Below are 19,115 nucleotides of genomic sequence, written 5' to 3' on the forward strand. Positions count from 1 at the left end.
ACAGAATTGATTGATTGATGTATTTCATTGCTGTTTCTAGGACCTTACTGAACACAAATTGGGAGCCATAGTTCACTACATCACAACAGTTAGTACACTTCCAAAAACAAAACACATCACTAACTGTAAACATTGTGGGATGCCCTGAAGTCATGAAAAAGACGCATGTCTTTAGTTTTGTTTTTATCATTTTCTGATATTTAGTTCTACCCATAAATTTTGATTTTGTTGAAGTCAATGGAAATAAAAATCAAGTGTGATTTAGAATGGGCTGCTGATTCACTATCACTCACTTTACAGTATAGCACAATTAAAAATCTACCCTATAATGTTTCCGACGTTTCAATCATTGTTTGGAAAACAAATGTCGTTTTAAGGGATTTATATTTGTATTGGTAAACATTAGAAATAAGATGTAGTTTTAAGTATGTTTAATTTGGAGTTTCTGTGCCTAAAAGGGTAAAACCTGTAGTTAGATTTATGCTAGGCAAAGGTGTTTGTATATGTGGAGATTGGTTTCAATTCCATCTACGATTCTGTTGTGCTTAGAGAGGGTTATGACATGAAGAATACATAGTGTTAGCAGTGGTTACTTAGCACCCTGGGGGCTCTTGTAAAGTAGGAAAGTTTTTAACAAAAACAGAAAATACTGTAAAATCTCAGCAGGTCTGACAGCATCAGTGGAAAGAGAACAGAACTAATGTTTCAAAGAGGGTGGCAGGTGGGGCGGCAATGGCGCAGTGGTATTATCGCTGCACTATTAATTCAGAAACTCAGTAATATTCTGGGGACCTGGGTTTGAATCCCGCCATGGCAGATGGTGAAATTTGAATTCAATTTAAAAAAATCTGGAATTAAGAATCTACTGATGACCATGCAACCATTGCTGATTGTCATAAAAACCCATCTGGTTCACTACTGTCCTTTAGGGAAGGAAATCTGTTGTCTTTACCTGGTCTGGCCTACATGTGACTCCAGAGCCACAGCAATGTGGTTGACTCTCAACTGCCCTCCAAGGGCAACTAGGGATGGCAATAAATGCTGGCCAGCCAGTGCTGCCCATGTCCACAAATGAATTTTTAAAAAGCAGTGGTTAGCACTGCTGCCTCACAGCGCCAGGAATCCGGGTTCAATTCTGGCCTTGGATGACTGTTTGCACGTTCTCCTCTCCATCAGAGCTGAAGTCAGTTGAAAATAGGTTGAGATTTATACTGTTGTGATGAGGGTGGGGGGAGCTGTATACAAGGCCAACATTAGGTGAACACAAGGGGAAGATTGACGAAGATGTCATGGACATAAAGACATGGGGAATGTAAATGATGGTGATCATGCCTAAGAAGGGTGCCACTAGTGGCATATTAAGAGATCAGAATGTGTTAATGGCAGAACAAAGGTAAGCAGTGTGTCAAAGGACAACCTGGGCCAGGTAACAGATGACCCTGTGGGATAGGGGGAGGGGCGATAGTAATAAGGGTAAAAGATAGAAAGCGGGATAAAAAAGAGGGGGATTGAAAAATGAATCAATGGAAGAAATGAAATAAATAAAGGGAAAGCTTTAAGTTTCAGTTTTAGCTAGATATGTTGAAGACATGACATCAGGCAGTGAACATTTCTCAACTCTGCCGGAAGAAACTCTGGACAGGATGAGAGCTGCAAAGAGGCAGGTGTCCTAAAGAACCAATTACTGTCTAGATAACCAGGGAATTGGGACAGAAAGAATGTTTTTAGATGACTGGAGTTAAGGGAACAGAGACCAAGGTACTATTCAGAATAAATCAAGGAAGAATAAACATAAGCTTCTGAGTTAAAGGAATAATTGCAGCAACCATACTTCAACTGGAATTGCAGATTTCAAAGCTATATCAAATGTTTGATGCCATTTTGCTAGAGTTTGGGATACGAGAGAAAGCAGTTTGTACAGCAGTCAAGACAAAGAAATCCTAAAAGGGGGTGGTGTAAATCTAGGACTGGATTTGCTGTTAAAAGTAGAATGGAAACTTTGTTTCAAAGTGTCATTTGGAAAACCTAGACTGGATTTTGGAATGCAAATCACTAAGGGAAGCAATATTTTGAGAGATTTTAAAACATGATTTTTGGGATTGGAGTTTGGAAGCTCTCATGTGACAATCACCTAGGGGAATTCTGAGGAGAAATCCACAGACACTAACTTGGGTTCAGAGCAAAGTGGGTATTTGACAACAGCCAATCTGTCTGCTTAAGGGGACTTTGTGTTCCTGAGACCATTGTAGTTTAAAATATACTCTGTAATAATAAAATCTGTACATATTTGTTAAACTAAGGCGGAGTGGGAAGGGTGGGGGGGTGCAATTGTGATGTCCTAACTATGTTAGGCATTGTAGTTTTTAAAGAAAAAGACCTGGTTTACACACACAGATTCAAACTAACAACAGATTCATTCTCGATGTTCTTGCCTGTACAGAGTAGAAAATCTAAGTAAAAGTAGGAACCTGTGAAACACCCAATGACATCACCATTAAGTCATGTGACTTGCTCTTAAAACAATGCAACACTTAAATATGTAACAGGATGAAATGAGTATTCTATCGTAACCCAATTTTTCATGTTTAATATTTTGTCTTATTCAACTTAATTAGCAGTCCTCTGTTCCTCCACAGTTTATAAACAAAAATAAAAGTTATAGTCTTTTGAGCCAGCACTCCATTCTGGAATCTTCCCTTCCGGTTATAACCTCAACTGGGATTGTAACAATCATCCTTACTGTGCAATTGCATCTTTTGCCAATAATTTCATTCCCTTTTCTTCACTCCCCTTTCTAAAGATCCTATAGCTTCCAGTCATGCTCAACTTATTGCTAAATCTATACAATAATCACTATATCATATCCTTTATGCTGACTTTATACTTCTAACTCATTAATTTTATTTCTTAAGCCATGTGCAGAACATACAGGGTATATGTTTCACCCTTTTTGTTTGCACGATTTTTATTGGTGTACAACCAGTTTAATATATTCCTATATATATTCTTATATATATATATATATAAAGGGTGGCACGGTAGCACTGCTGCTTCACAGTTCCAGGGACCTGGGTTCGATTCCCGGCTTGGGTCACTGTCTGTGTGGAGTTTGCACATTCCCCTCATGTCTGCATGGGTTTCCTCCGGGTGCTCCGGTTTCCTCCCACAGTCCAAAGATGTGCGGGTTAGGTTGATTGGCCATGCTAAAATTGCCCCTTAGTGTCCTGGGATGTGTAGATTAGAGGGATTAGCGGGTAAAATATGTAGGGATATGGGGGTAGGGCCCGGGTGGGATTGTGGTCGGTGCAGACTCAATGGGCCGAATGGCCTCTTTCTGTACTGTAGGGTTTCTATGTTTCTATATTCACATGTGCTTTACTATTAGTTCTCAACTGAACACCAAGATAAAAATATTCAGTCCCACTCTTAATACGAAGTAAGTTTTACAAGCAGAAAACACTGCACTCAAAATCCCAGTGGCAGATTCAATACTCGAAAAACAACTATTTGACAGCTGGAAAATAATTAATTCCAGCAAGAAACTAAAGCAGGAGTTCAGTTCCTACAAGGAGAACCACAGAGGCAAGGCAATAACTGTTTATACTTCTTCAAGCCAGGACATAATTGGAGCATCAACACTATAGATTTTAGCAGCAATTTTACACTTTCTCAGCAGCTCACCAAACATCACATATGGTTGATAAACTAAACTTAATTCACCATCTCTCCAACTTACGATATGCATCCTTTCCTATTCCAAAGACTCACCAAAACAATAATACAACATTATTTCCAGTATTAATAGTATTTTTTATCTCTAGAAATAAAGCTGACAACTCCTAGTGCAGTAGCCAACAGATAAGACAACCCTTAGGAAGGATAAATGTCCTCTAGTCTCGCACAACAAATCGCTGTTCCATTTGTCTAAAAATAAAATAAAGGAAGTTTAATTCACATAAGCCATATCAAACCATTATTGACTTTTCCTGTGATTTAATGACTCATGACGTCTCATCTCAATTAATAATTGTGCCAAAATTACTATTAATATTTGTATGAACTCATTCTGCACACTGATTTATTTGTGTGTATACAAGAGACAAATTTATTTGTGTGTGTGTGTGTACGAGACACGAGCTTCTGGCAAAACAATGGAAGACAGGAGAGTAAAGATTTGATGGTCAGTCTTTTATGAAGAATGCTGAGTTGAGTTACCTCAGATTTTTTAAATCATGCAAACAAAAAGGGTGAAACATATACCATGTATGGTACCTCACAAATGTGAGGTAATGCATTTTGGAAGGTCTAATACAGATAGGAAATATACAGTAAATGGCAGAACCCTTAAGAGTATTGATAGGCAAAGGGATCTGGGTGTACAGGTACACAGGTCACTGAAAGTGGCAATGCAGGTGGAGAAGGTAGTCAAGGCGGCATACGGCATGCTTGCCTTCATTGGCCGGGGTATTGAGTTTAAAAATTGGCAGGTCATGTTGCAGCTTTATAGAACCTTAGTTAGGCTGCACTTGGAATATAGTGTTCAATTCTGGTCGCCACACTACCAGAAGGATGTGGAGGCTTTGGAGAGGGTACAGAAAAAATTTACCAGGATGTTGCCTGGTATGGAGGGCATTAGCTATGAGGAGAGGTTGGAGAAAATTGGTTTGTTCTCACTGGAGCAACGGAGGTTGAGGGGAGACCTGATAGAAGTCTACAAGATTATGAGAGGCATGGACAGAATGGATAGTCAGAAGCTTTTTCCCAGGGTGGAAGAGTCAATTACTAGGGGGCATAGGTTTAAGGTGCGAGGTGCAAGGCTTAAAGGAGATGTACGAGGCAGATTTTTTACACAGAGAGTAGTGAGTGCCTTGAACTCATTGCCGGTGGAGGTAGCGGAAGTGGATACAGTAGTGACTTTTAAGGGGCGTCTTGACAAGTACATGAATAGGATGGGAATAGAGGATATGGTCCCTGGAAATATAGGGGGTTTTAGTTAAGTCGGGCAGCATGGTCGGAGTAGGCTTGGAGGGCTGAAGGGCCTTTTTCTGTGCTGTAATTTTCTTTGTTCTTTGAGTGGTGTATCTTCAAGAATTCAGGCTCAGTCATGTAATTTATGAATGAAACATAATCAATTAGAGCAATTGCTAAGCATATTTGTTTTTTTTTCCCCTTAAGCCCCCCCCCCCCCCCCCCCCAAGTCACCTGATTCGGACAAACTTAACATCATTAAGGCATCCTCCAAATCTCCTCCGTTAAATATTGGAGAAACACTAGATGTGCTTGAGTTCTGTTTTTCAGATAAAGTGTGAATATTATTTTTTCTCATTTCAGTTGAGCTCCCCAGTAAACCCAATGAATATGCAACTGTTGCTGCACAGACTGTGATTGGTCAGGTTCTGGAGGGAATTCAACCACTTCCAGAAGATGCTCAAACTATTCCATTAACAGAGGCCCTGACTGCTTTTATGGAGGCCTGGATGGATTACATACTGAGACAAAAGATAAAATTTAGGTAATCTTCCACATAATTTTATTACACGTTGTGTATCTCGTGGAAAAACTTCAAAGCCGGTCACTGCCACACTCAATTTTATCTGGCAAGGCTAAATCACATCTGGCAAAAAAAATATTTTTAATGATTTCTTACTAAAACTTTAAGCAATTAAACAAAATCTGTTGCGCTATTATACAGCAAAATAACAACTGATGTTACAAAAGAAATAAGCTTTGTGAGCACATGTTTAAAAGGTTGTAATAGACGGCACGGTGGCGGGGTGGCATGGTGACACAATGGTCAGCACTGCTGCCTCACAGCGCCAGGGACCTGGGTTCGATTCCCGGCTTGAGTCACTGTCTGTGTGGAGTTTGCACATTCTCCCCGTGTCTGCGTGAGTTTCCTCCGGGTGCTCCGGTTTCCTCCGACAGTCTGAAAGACATGCTGGTTAGGTGCATTGACCTGAACAGGCGCCGGAGTGTGGCGATTAGGGGAATTTCACAGTAACTTCATTGCAGTGTTAATGTAAGCCTTACTTGTGACTAATAAATAAACTGAGACAGGCAGTTTGAATATTTTTGTTTTCTGCGGTATTAAACTTTTCCATTCATACTTAGCCATTGGAAATCATGTCATCAGTGCCAATATTTTCTGACTGCTTCATTATAACTTAATTTTGATCTGTAACAAAGAGCAGGAAACTGTTGGTCACATCTGCCACCTTTAGCAGGAATTGGCACCATGGGGACTTGGAGGGCACCCACGGCCAGTGTCACTGAAAGGCACAGCGGTGCTCAAGTTTTACCCCAGTCGCTCCTTCCAGGGCTCCACAAATGACCTCTACAGGATTTTACAAGCCTCTGCACACAAGGGCATCCAGGAAGCGATGGACACAATTCGACCAGGACCAGGCAAGCCAGGATGCAAGAGCAATGGGCTTTGTGCAAATGTCTGGCTTTCCACAGATGTAGGGTGCCATCAACTGCACTCATGTCAAATTCAGATCTCCGGGGCATTAAGCAGTAAACTAACTATGTGAACCACATGGGGCTTCCACTCGCTGAATGTTCAGCTGGTCCATGACCGCACCAAACGTTGATATTGCACTCAATTCTCAGGGAGTGTGCATGACTCCAGGACTCCTATATTCTGAGCCACTCTTAGATCCCTGACATATTTCAGAGTCATGATGTGGAGATGCCGGCGTTAGACTGGGGTAAACACAGAAGTTTAACAACGCCAGGTTAAAGTCCAACAGGTTTATTTGGTAGCAAAATTTGGTAGCTTTTGCTACCAAATAAACCTGTTGGACTTTAACCTGGTGTTGTTAAACTTCTTACTATATTTCAGAGTCCACAGAGACTGCCAGTTTGGCTCCTCGGCGACAAGGGCTACTCACAGAGGATGTGGCTAATGATGCCTATGCAGCTGAGACAAAGGCTCATGCTGCAACTCTCACTTTGGAGCAGACCATAGTGATACTAAAGATGAGGATCCAGTGCCTGGACTCATCTGGTGGAGCCTTGCAATACAATCCGCAGAGGGTGTTGCACATCGTGGTCACTTGCTACACAACCTGGCGTTGCAACGGGGGGAGGAACTGCCTGAAGAGGAGATGGAGGAGTGGCACGTTTTCTTCGGTGAGGACATCGGAGGGGATGAGGCTGAGGAGGCCCTCGAGGGAGAGGGTGTCAACCATGAGGCAATGGCAATACACTGACAAGGCAGACAAGCTCGGGACATGCTCATCACTGCTAGATTTATGGAGGATGATGAGACCCAATGAGGACATCCTATTATCTTCAGATGCCTCCAGTGAGCATTGCTCTTCCACCTGGCTGACGGCAGCGCACAATCTCTGTGATAAGGCTCCTGTCATGAGGATGCAGCAGTTGCCCGTAGTCCCTACATTGCAGGAGGATGATGATGACTTGCAGTAGGGACATTGCATAGACACTCAAGAGTTTCTGTGAATGTCTGGCTAATGGCAGGTTTGTCAAATATGGTTTCGCTTTCATAAATCAGTGTTGACTCTGCTCAATCCCACCATTATTTCTACAGTGAACATTCTTTATAATAGATTCTAGCATTTTCCTTATTACTGATTTCAGGCTAAGAGGTCTGTAGTTCCTTGTTTTCTCTCACCCTTCTTTCTTAAATAATGGAGTTACACATGCTATCTTCCAATCTGCAGGAATGATCTCAGAATGTCTAGAATTTTGGAAGATGATCATGAATGCATCTTCTATCTCTATAGCCACCTCAGTTTCAATTCCTCATTCTAGCTAGTCCCTTGATTCTCTAATATTCCTGGAAGGTATTTTGCATCTTCTATGAAAACAGATGGGAATTATTTGTTTAGTTTCTCTGCTATTTCCTCGTTCCTCACTATAAATTCACCTGTCTCTGCATGTAATGGGTCCACATTTGTCTTTGCTAATCTTTGCCTTTTAACTTAGATGTAGAAGCTTTTACAGTCCATAAAACCATAAAATCCCTACAGTGCAGAAAGTGGCCATTCGGCCCATCGTGTCTACACCAACTCTCTGAAAGAGCATCCAACCCATGCCCTCCCCGCCACCGTATCTCCGTGACCCCGCACATTTGCCACGGCTAATCCGCCTGACCTACACATTTTTGTGTTTCTCACTTGTTTACATTCATATTCTATTTCCTCCCTGTTTATCAGTTTCTTGGGCCTCCTTGCTAAATCCTAAAATACTCTCAATCTGCAGGCTTACTACTTTTTTGCCAACTTGATCTTCCTTTAATGGAATCTGTTAACTATGGTTGGATCATCTTTCCCCTTCAGACATATATCAATTGTTTAAATGCTAGCCATTGCCTGTCTGCAATCATACCTTTTAATGTAGTTTCCAATTTGCCCTCATGCCTTAGTAATTTCCTTTTTTATAGCCTAGTTTCATATTGAACTGCATCACTCTTAAACTTGATGTAAAACTCTGGCATGTTATGATCACTCTTCCCTAGAGACTGTCTTACCAATTCTGTGATTCTGTGAGTTTGTTGATTGACCTTGAAGCTCCTGCTTTCATCATACAGGCTGTAAGAACATCAATCCTAAGGGGTGTGACTGCCTCCTAGAAAAAAGTGCCCAGGTATCTTTTCCCTCCTTGACATATTGCAGTGCATTGGTGAACTTGTTGGTTTCATGATGATGCATTCGCTGTCATGGCCACTTTTACTGACACCAACTTTTTATTTACAGATTTTCAAAAGTGAATTCAAGTTCTCAAACTGCTCTGCTGAAATTTGAACTCACTTTAAATTATGTAATTAGAACACCATTGTAGCTGTTAATTGTTGTCAAACCTGAGTGTTTAATGAAATACATAAAAATAGACACTGTGGGCGGTGATTAATGAAGGCTACTGGGATCTTGTCTACCAGCTACAGAGCCAGCAAAGCCCTGCATCATCTCTTTGAGGAAAGGCTGACTGAATCATGCACTCCAGTGCTTGCAAATGGCCACTTCAGGGTCTCAGTTGGCAGCGGGATGGGAAAGCCACCCATGGGCCTTCCCACCACAGACTTAATTGGGGTGAAAGCAGGAAGGCAGCGGGGACTCCACTGGTCACCCTCCAACCTGATTAAATGCCCCTTCCCCACCAAACACACAACGAGGGAGGGCATTAAATTCTACCCTGTGGATCTGTTCAGGTTATTTACTTCTATTGCCTTACTGTAAATTATTTAATTAAAGATTGCTAATCACTTTATTCCAGTAGAACATATATTGTCTATGTTATAGTATCACAACTATTCAATGTAACTTGTTCTATTAAATTGTGAATTTGTTATTTGTGTCCTTTAGCCTCCAGGGTGCCTTGCAGCTGAAGCAGGATTTTGACACAATAAGAGACTTGATCTGTTCTGATGAACAGCAGCTCTCATCAGAAATCAGACAGGCTGTTCTTTCTCTCCGGGTCTTCCATCAAGTGGACAATGCCATTATCTGCCTCCTTCAGCAACCTACTCGGAAGGTCTATTTTCCATCAAACACCTGGGAGCCATTCAGGAGCTGTTGTATGTGTCGAGTAATTTTCTGTTATTTGTAAATTCTGATTTAGTCTTGTACGTTGGTGAAATGGATTGTATGCATCAAATCTCAGTCAGCCAAGTGTTGAAGAGCAGAATGTTGGAGCTTAACCTTTATTAATTTAAAAACTGTTATTTGCAGAGCTGAGAACAGGTGAGTGTCCAATTAATACCCATTGCCTGAACATAATTAAGATCCAATTGATGTACAATTAACAATATGGCTTTCTACAAAACATGGGTAAGGATTTTTACTCTGGGGATAGGAAAAAGGGATTTTCGTCTGCTGAAAACACCCCTTAGGGTGGGATAATGGGCACTCATGGTGATTTTCATAGGGGCACCCCCTGAATTGGCCTGAACGTGCCATCCAAATAAGGATCTCAAAACTAGAGGGCCATTAGAGCGCATCAGGCTTGAAAAGAGCAGCAGACTGCAGTAGAGAATAAGTAAGGGAGAGGGTATCCTCTTCAACTTCTTAAAATTTTAAATAAAGGAAGGATCCAGCAGCTAGCCTTCGCTTCGTGTGGTGGGAGAAGGTGGGTGCCTGCCCCTCTCCTTTAGCTACTCTGCACCCAAGCAGGCAGGGAGAGCTTCGGTGCCTGTCTGGAGTACTGGGCCTCCAATGTGCTCAGTAAAAAGCCTCACAACACCAGGTTAAAGTCCAACAGGTTTATTTGGTAGCACCAATGTACTGTCAGGAGGATGCCTCCAGGCACCTAAACTGCTCACTAACACAGATAGGAACCTGAAGACCGAGTGGAAATCTCAGCTAGCCAACTTTAATTGACCTCAACAGGATCTTACTGAGCTGTGATGACCCTGCTGTGCCCCCAATCACACCTCTGTAAAAATGGCCCAGAAATGGGATGGAGCCAGCATACTGGCACACTGACCAGTTCGGCAATTTTAGCTCCCATCCATCTCCCACTCCAGCTGATACTCAAACTTTTGCCCATGATTTCTATATTTCAGTTGTTTTGGGGGCAATCAGAGAATCGGTCAATGTACAATGCTTAACAAGTTAGTGCTGATTCATGCAGCTTCACCTGAATGATCTTTCAGTTCTCTGATAAGTGTAATAGTACATCACTTCTTGATGTGAAATATTGAAGAAAAGGTGTAATCATCAACTGACAGCTTTCAGTTTTCCACTTGAGAAGCAATGTGATGGTAGTTGAAAATGGGTGACGATGGGGGGTGGTATTCGATTGATGCCACAATTTTGACAGAGTCCCGCAGGTCCTGACCTCATTTACAGCCTTGGTTCAAACATGGGCGAAAAAGCTGAACTTTCGAGGTGAGGTGAAAGTGACTGCCCTTGACATCAAGGCAGCATTTAACCCAGTGTGGTATCAAGGAGCCTTAGCAAAACTGTCAATGGGATTCAGGGGAAAATTCTCCATTGGTTGGAGTCATACCTGGCTCAAAGGAAGATGGTTGTGGTGGTTATAAGAACATAAGAACTAGGAGCAGGAGTAGGCCATCTGGCCCCTCGAGCCCGCTCACCATAACCCTTAATTCCTTTACTGTTCAAAAATTTATCTATCTATGGTTGGAGGTCAATATCTCAACTCCAGGACATCACTACAGGAGTTCCTCAAGGTGGTGTCCTAGGCCCAACCACCTTCAGCTGCTTTATCAGTGACCTTCCTTCCATCATAAGTTCAGAAGTGCGGATATTCACTGATGACTAGACAATGTTCAGCACCGTTTTGATCCTCAGATACCGAAGCAGTCCATGTCCAAATGCAGCAAGAACTGGACAATGTCTAAACTTGGGCTGACAAATGGCAAGTGCCATTCAGGCCACACAAGTGCCAGGTAATAAGCATCTCCAACAAGAGAGAATCTAACCATTGCCTTTTGACAATCAGCGATATTACCAAAGCAGAATCCTCCAGTATCAACATCCTGGGGGTTATCGTTGACCAGAAACTGAACTGGACTAACCATACAAATACCTGCAACAAGAGCAGGTCAGAGGCTCGGAATCCTGCAGCAAGTAACTCACTTCCAGACTCCCTAAAACCACCTACAAGGCATAAATCAGGAGTCTGATGGAATACTCTCCACTTGCCTGAGTGAGTGCAGCTCCAACAACACTCAAGGTGTTTGACACCATCCAGGACAAAGCAGCCTGCCTGATTGGCACCCCTTCCACAAATATTCACCCTCTCCACTAGTGACAAACAGTGACAGCCATGTATACCATCTACAGATGCGCTTCATGAACTCACCAAGGCTCCTTTGGCAGCACCTTCCACACACCACTGTTAACATCTAGAAGAACAAAGGTAATATATACATAGGAACACCACTTCATGGAAGTTTCCCTCCAAGTCACTGTCCATCCCAACTTGGAAATATAGCACTGTTCTTTCACTGTTGCTGGCTCAAAATCCAGGAACTCCCTCCGTACCAGCATTGTGGATGTACCTACACCACAAAGACTACAGTGGTTCAAGAAGGCATCACCACCATCTCAAGGGTAGTTAAGGATGGACAATAAATGCTGGCCAAGTCCTGTAAATGAATGAAAATAAATTTAAGGCAGGGTTGTAAATGGGCGACCAGCCCATTGAGATGCAATTAAATCAATGGTGCTGAAAATGCACATCGCTGTCCTCTGATGATCCAGACAAATGGACATAGCATGAATTTGTGTTGAGTGACCTAATCAGTCCTTAAAGGGACCTTTTGGATGCTGCTCACAAATGGCAAATTATTTTATTGTGTGGGAGCAAGAGAAGCAGACATATTCTTCTGAGGCTCGAAAGAAAAATATTAACTGTTACTGGCCAGTTTGATAACAGTCACTTCCACCTCACTTCTGGAATTTACTTATTGTATATATCTAAGGGGGTTCTAAGAAAGGCACTTCAACTATCATGGGTGATTTCAACATTCAACAAAGATGCATTCCAGTTAAAAAGGACACTAGAAATGCATGCACCATTGTGGCTAACTGAGGAAGTTCAAGATAGTATCAGATTGAGAGAAAAAGTGTGTAATTCTGCGAAGATTAGTGGTAGGTCAGAAGATTGAACTAAATTTTAAAATCAAAGATTGGAGGCTGGGGGAGCAGGCAGATCGAAGGTCAGGGGTTGGGGATCAGAGGTCAGGAGAGTGAGCGGGGTGGGGGGAATCAAGTGGGTAGGAGGTCGGTGAGGGGGTTTGGGTGATGTGGATGTGGAGGGGTTGGGGATGGGGGGGTTGCGTAGGGTGTCTCCAACTGGGTTTGGGGTGGGAGGGGTTCTTTTCGTGGTGGGGATGAGAGTCGGGTTGAGTGGGGGGAATCCCATATGGGTGTCAAGTGGTGAGAATACCATGGGTGGAGGTTCTAGTGCAAGAATCAGTCTGGCTATTTAAATAGTTAGCAGAAGTTTTTAAACTTTTCCTGAATAACTATTAGTGTTGCACTGGCAGCACCATCAGAGGTTAGTGATTTGAATCGCTTTGTAGCTGATTCCCAGTGCAGTATAATTGTCCATGGTAATTGCCACGTCAACCCTGACCTGGGAACTTCCAAGAGGGATTCCTCAACACATCTTTGGGGTACCCCTCAAATCCAGGGAACCAGGAAGTTACAGACCTAGATCTAGAGGACACAGTTTAAAAATAAGGGATCTCCCATTTAAGACAGAGATAGAATTTTGTTTTCTCTGAAGGTTGTTGGACTGTGAAATTCTTTTCCCCACAGAGCTGTGGAGGGTTAGGTCATTGATTATTTTTAAGGCTGTGTTAGATAGATTCTTGATTGACAAGGGGTAGTTAGGAAAGTTGCACTGAGGCCACAATCGGATTAACCATGATCTTATTAAATGGCGGAGCAGGCACATGGTGCCATGTGGCCGACTCCTGCTCCCAACTCATATGTTTGAGCTAAGTCTGAGCCATCAATGAACGGGTTATCAAAATATAAGAGCTACTTCATAGCACTGTTGAAGATTCTTACCATTACTTACTGTTATTAGCCCATTAATTTCTCTCTCTGGTAACTTCTACTTTGAGGACAAACACAAAATATTTGTTCATTGTCTCTGCCATAACCTCAATTCCCATGATATTTCTCCTGTTTCCATCTCTTAGGTGCTAATGTTTCCTTTAGCTACTCTCCTCCATTTCAACATTTTTGTTCTTTAATGAAACATATTTTTGTTGAACCCTTTGAATTGTTTCTTTAAATATTTCCCATTGCATATTCACGCAATCAACCTTGACCAGCTCTCCCTTATAGCTATTAGCTATGTTTAAAGTTTAAGGTTTTGGTTTGGACTTGTGTATGTTGCAGGATGGAAGTCAGTTGTATTGTGGCCAGTTTTACCCAGAGGATATTTGTACTATGTTTGAGATTACTAATTGACCCTGTCTCATTATATAATACTAGATCTAAAATAGCTTTGTTCCTATTTGGTTCGACAATGTATTGTTCTAGGAAGCTCTTACGAAAACATTTGCCTACGTTTTGCTACCTTTGCTAATATGATTTGCCCAGTCTATATGAAGATCAAAGTCCTCCACAATTATTGTATAGTCTATGTCACAAGCTCCAATTATTTCTTGCGTCATGCCCTGTCCAATAGTATAAAACTATTAGGGATCTAGAACTACTGCCATTTGTGTTTTCTGATACTTTTTCTTAATCTCCACTTATACTGATTCTACTTCTGGAGTTTCTAAGCCAAGGTCCCTTCTTACTACAGTCCTTATGTCATCCTTTATTGTCAGGGTACTCCTTCTCCCTTTCCATTACACCTGTCTTCCAAAATGTTGTCTACCCTTGAATATTTATTTCCAAACCTTGGGCACCTTGCAACCATATAAATGGTTATTATAGCTGTATTCTTTACATGGACTTTATCCACTGATGCACTATTAAAGTTAACTTCTCTGTCCTTTCCTGTCCCCCACTGCTTGTCTTTAACCAGATCATTACACTGTTCTATTGCCTTGATTTTTGTCTTTAGATTTCTAATTCTCCCTTCACCTTCCGCCTCCTCTTTTAGTCTAAAGCCTTATCCACAGCCCTAGTTACACGATTTGCAAGCATGTTGATTCCGGCTCAGTTTAAGCGAGGCCTATTCCCTCTTTGTCCAGTGCTGTTGCCAGTGCCCCCTCCATTGAAATCGCTTCTTGCTTCACCACTTCTTGAGCCTCGTATTTAATTCTCAATCTGCCTCATGCTGTTCCAATTGGCTTGTGGCTGCAGTGACAATCCACAGATTATTACCTTTAATTAGGACTCTTAACTCCTCAAACTCTCTCTCAACAGGGTATCTTTTCTAGTTCTACCTATATCGTCCATTCCTATGTGGACTATGATAGCTGGATTCTTTGCTGTCCCACTCCAAATTTGTCTCGAACCACAAGAAGGAGTGGAATTTTCTTTCCCCCCGCTCCCCCCATGGCATGTTTTGCGGAGGTGGCAGTGGAATCTTCTGGTCCTGCTACTGTTTATGGGTTTTCCTGTTGTTTGCACCCTTCGCCACTAGGGAACTCATAGCAATGGGTCACCGTCAACAGGACCTGAAGATTCCACCGACAGGAATGGCCAGAAAATTTTGGCCTTGATGTTTTAAACACCGACACTGCAGGCGACACAACTTTTAGAAATCCTGATCATGGCTACAGAGAATCTATTTCCCTGACTATACTGCCCACCATCACTGCCATTCTTTATTCTGACTCTTAGGCTTTGATTTTCCATTCCCCATTTCTAACAGATCCTATTTTCACCAATACGTGGTTCTTATGTGGGGGAAACCCAAACCCAGCAGCACCATTTGAACTCAATGCATTTCACTGTAGTGAGGGTCTTATCCTGTAATATGTGACTTTTGCTTTTTTACAGTAGATGTAAATTCTGGTAAAAGGACTGTGGAACCGTCAAGCTGTCAAGTTATTTAGATCCTCTGCCTTTTAATTTTTCTGGGGGAAAGCAGCCTGCCTGCTTCAATAGGGCCATGGGTGAAAGTGGAGAGTCAAGAGTTGGCGCTAAGTTGGTAAAAAGAGGCCATGGGAATGAATGGTGGGGCTTGGGTTGGCATGGAGGGTATAAGGGATCATTGGGGGATTGGGTGGGGGCATGAGTTGTCATAGGGCATGGATATTGGGTAGGGTGAAAGAGGGTACAGGGCCCAATATTGCACAACATAAGTTTTTTAATTCATTTACAGGATGTGGGCATTGCTGGCTAGGCCAGCATTTATTGTCCATCCCTAATTGCCCTTGAGAAGGTGAGACAAAGTCCCAGAGAACCGAGGCAAACGTTTTAACTAGACCACCTCCAAAATGTTTCTCCAGTACGCACCCCCAACACCACCTCCGCCAGATGGATTGAAGATCTCCCAATTCAAAGCACATTTTTCCAAGGAGGCTACTGCAAGCCAGAAAATTTCCCAACTTTAAGCACCCACCTCAAGAGTTAAAATCCAGGCCCCTGAGTTTTATCCTTTAACAATTCCTCTATTGTGCTAATATGTTACTCTAAATCCCATGAGACCTTGTACTTTTCAAGTGGCACTTTACTATATGTAAGGAGAGAAAGTTGAACAGGCAGAGAGGTTTAGTAGCGAATTCCAGCTAATGTCCAGGCAGCTGAAGATCCTGCTGTCACTGGTGGAGTAGTTAAAATTGAGGATATCCGAGATTCCAAGGAGCACGAAGAATTATGGGGATGAGACAGGAGGGATAAGGCCATGGAAGGATTTGAAAACAAGAATGTGAATATAGAAATTGAGACATTGCTGGCTGGAGAGCCAGTATAGGTCAGTGAGTGCAGGGGTAATGGGAGAACAGAACAAGGCGAGTTAGAATACAGAATGTTGAAATGAGTAATAAGGCTCGCAGCAACAGATTTGTGAATAAAATTTTCAGCAGCATACTCAGCCTAGCACAAAGTAGAAGTTTGTTGTAGGAATTTAGAATTTTAAAATATTATTGCGGGTAACTTTTTTGGCCTCAATCTGTTTCTAAAGACATGAAATGTTTCAGTCTCCACTCTAACAGCTTCTACCCCCACCACCAAAATATTATTGAAACTCTTCAGGTTACAGCATGAAGCAAAATCTCTGCCTCCTATCCTGTCAGCATAGTGTTGCTGTATAGTCTGCTTTCTTGATGAAGCTGTTTTTAGCTTGCTCTGTTTAACTTTGGGTTGGATTAGAAATCCACAAGAAGGCCATTGTTGCATCAGGCTGAAAAGGTTGACATGTTCTTTACCCACAGTCAACTCAGCAACTGGACCGCCGAATCGCCCCCGACCACCCTTCGCGGACCGCCCCCGCAAACCACCCCGGCAGCCCCCCACCCCCCCGATCGGACCACCCTGGGATGCAGGCCCCACCAGCAGCTTCCCCCCCCCCCGGGATCGGAACCCCTGGGCCCCCGACCTACCTTGATCGCTGGTGTCCGTCGAAAGCATCTTGCAATCCTGGATCCAGGCCTTGCTCCGGGGGTCCTGATGGGTAGGATGACGTCTCTTCACTTGGTGGGGCGGGGGGGGGGATGTGACATCTCTTCCCTGAGGGGGGGGGGGGGGTTGGGGGGGGATGTGACATCTCTTCCCTGAAGGGGGGGGGGGGGAAATGTGACGTCTCTTCCCTGAGGTGGGGGGTAGGGGGGGGGGATGTGACGTCTCTTCCCTGAGGTGGGGGGGGGATGTGACGTCTCTGCCCTGAGGTGGGGGGGGTAGGGGGGGGATGTGACGTCTCTGCCCTGAGGTGGGGGGGTAGGGGGGGGATGTGACGTCTCTGCCCCCTCCCCACCAGGGAAAGTCAAAGGCAGCGCAGACAGCAGTGCTGTCAGCGCTGCCTTTGACTTTCGCGCTCGGGCGCGCTGAGTGCTGTCGGTGCTCCGACAGATGCAAATGCGCTAGGCCCCGTCCACTGGACCCGCGCCGAAAAAAGGCGTATGGGGGCACCGGAGCGCGGCTGCCGGGCACGGGTCTGATTTATGACCGCACCCGACACTTAGAGCCGGTTTGGTAAAATCGGCCCCAGAGTGTGCTTACTCAGATATTGTTCTCTTTGAAGAAAATAGTCTTTTTAGAAGCCATCAAACCCTCAGCATCCCTTCTGCTGATGAGTATAAGGGAGGGGGGGTGGAAATTTCTCGGGTAGGGATTTCCCTATTACTACTTTTGTTTGATGCCACGTTTGGAAGACGGTTTACTTGATCTGAAGTAAAATAATTAGTGTTATCTTTAAATGAAGGGTGATGTTTAAATTCTGATTTTAAACTTTGGGATCCTTTATTATTAATATTAACTGTGTAATACAGTCTGTGGTTCAAGCATTTTAACCTCTTTTTGCTCCCTCATGGGTTTGCTAGAACAGGCTGTGCTTGGCCTTTGATTCTTTGACCTTAGAACTCTACTAATACGATTTTCTTTACTTTGCTGTAGGCTCCTCTTCCACCAGGACTGTCGACTTCAGTCACGGGAGCTTGAACAGTCTTGACAGCCTGGATTTGCGGACTGAAAGGAACAGAGCAAGCTTTCAGCCTGAAACCTCCACAGGCTCTGATCTACTGAGCAAGATTAGGGCAACTGGGCATCCTGAGTCCTATTTGGCAGTAAATCAGGAGGAGTGGCTTGCACTGCGAGTGGACAGCAATAGGCGCCGGATAGTTCTCCGCTTGCCCTGTATGAGTAAAACTGCAGAACAGTGAGCTGTCAGTGCCGTTTTGGTTTATGAGTTGGAATTGTTGATCCATAGGATTGCAGTTACAGCAAAGCACTTTAATGTATTTTTTTTCAGTTAAATATGTTACTCATTTGAAGGACTTGAGTAACTTGAACTTGAAGAAGGGTTGCAATTCATATATAATTGACCCAAATTCAGGGGATAGTCTCAAACTTTCTTGCAGCTCTGAAACATTAACACTATGAAAGCTGATGGCCAATCCTTAAAAAAAAACTCCTTTGGTGAATGGACTTGCATATCGTTTGCAAGGCAAAACTATACATATTCCATTTTTTACCGCTTATGTTACTGCTGATTTTATGTTAACTTGTATTTGAGAGAATTCGGTGTACTATTTTGAAAAACAGTATTTTTTGACTCATAATTTATCATATTTTTAAATACAAAGAACACTGAACTGTAATGGACCATCTTTACCAAAGCTCTAAACTTTGGGTGATTTATACAGTACTGCCTCCAAAAATTATTTATAATGTTGCAACTGGGAAGATGATTGATCTTTTTGGAGGGTCAGGCAAAAGAAACTGTAAACAAAACTTAAGAGTGCCTGTCTTTAATTATAGTTCCTACAGAAGATTTTGTATTCAGATCATATACATTAAAAAATGTAATACATTTCACTTTGCATTAAGTCCTAATTTATTTTGATGTTATCCAACCTTGCCCCTTCCAATTTTCTCTCCTTCCTGAAAGGCACTAACTGATGTAGGATACAGTTTCAGTAAAGGCAGTTGAGTTCCTGTAACCTTGTTCCAACAACCATTCTTCTTGCATTTCTAGCATATTTTGATTTGATTTATTGTCGCATGTGCCTGGATACAGTGAAAAGTATTGTTTTTTGCATGCTCTCCAGG

At 42.8% G+C, this 19,115-nt stretch overlaps 1 protein-coding gene across 3 annotated transcripts in view; it reads left to right on the forward strand.

Annotated features, from left to right (window-relative positions):
• ccdc142 (coiled-coil domain containing 142) overlaps window positions 1–18,886 on the forward strand; it is a 126,607-nt gene extending 107,721 nt beyond the window's left edge. For 2 of the 3 annotated variants that reach the window (XM_078223095.1, XM_078223107.1), the window contains 3 exons: window positions 5,332–5,512; window positions 9,330–9,541; window positions 17,961–18,886. In XM_078223095.1, the coding sequence (XP_078079221.1) occupies window positions 5,332–5,512; window positions 9,330–9,541; window positions 17,961–18,226 (659 nt within the window). In that variant the 3' untranslated portion in view covers window positions 18,227–18,886. The remainder of the gene's footprint in view (window positions 1–5,331; window positions 5,513–9,329; window positions 9,542–17,960) is intronic. The other variant, XR_013498969.1, reaches the window with a different exon arrangement.
• Window positions 18,887–19,115: the final 229 nt, after the last annotated feature.

This window comes from Mustelus asterias, chromosome 1 (genome assembly GCF_964213995.1).
Source record: "Mustelus asterias chromosome 1, sMusAst1.hap1.1, whole genome shotgun sequence".
Lineage (NCBI taxonomy): Eukaryota > Metazoa > Chordata > Chondrichthyes > Carcharhiniformes > Triakidae > Mustelus > Mustelus asterias.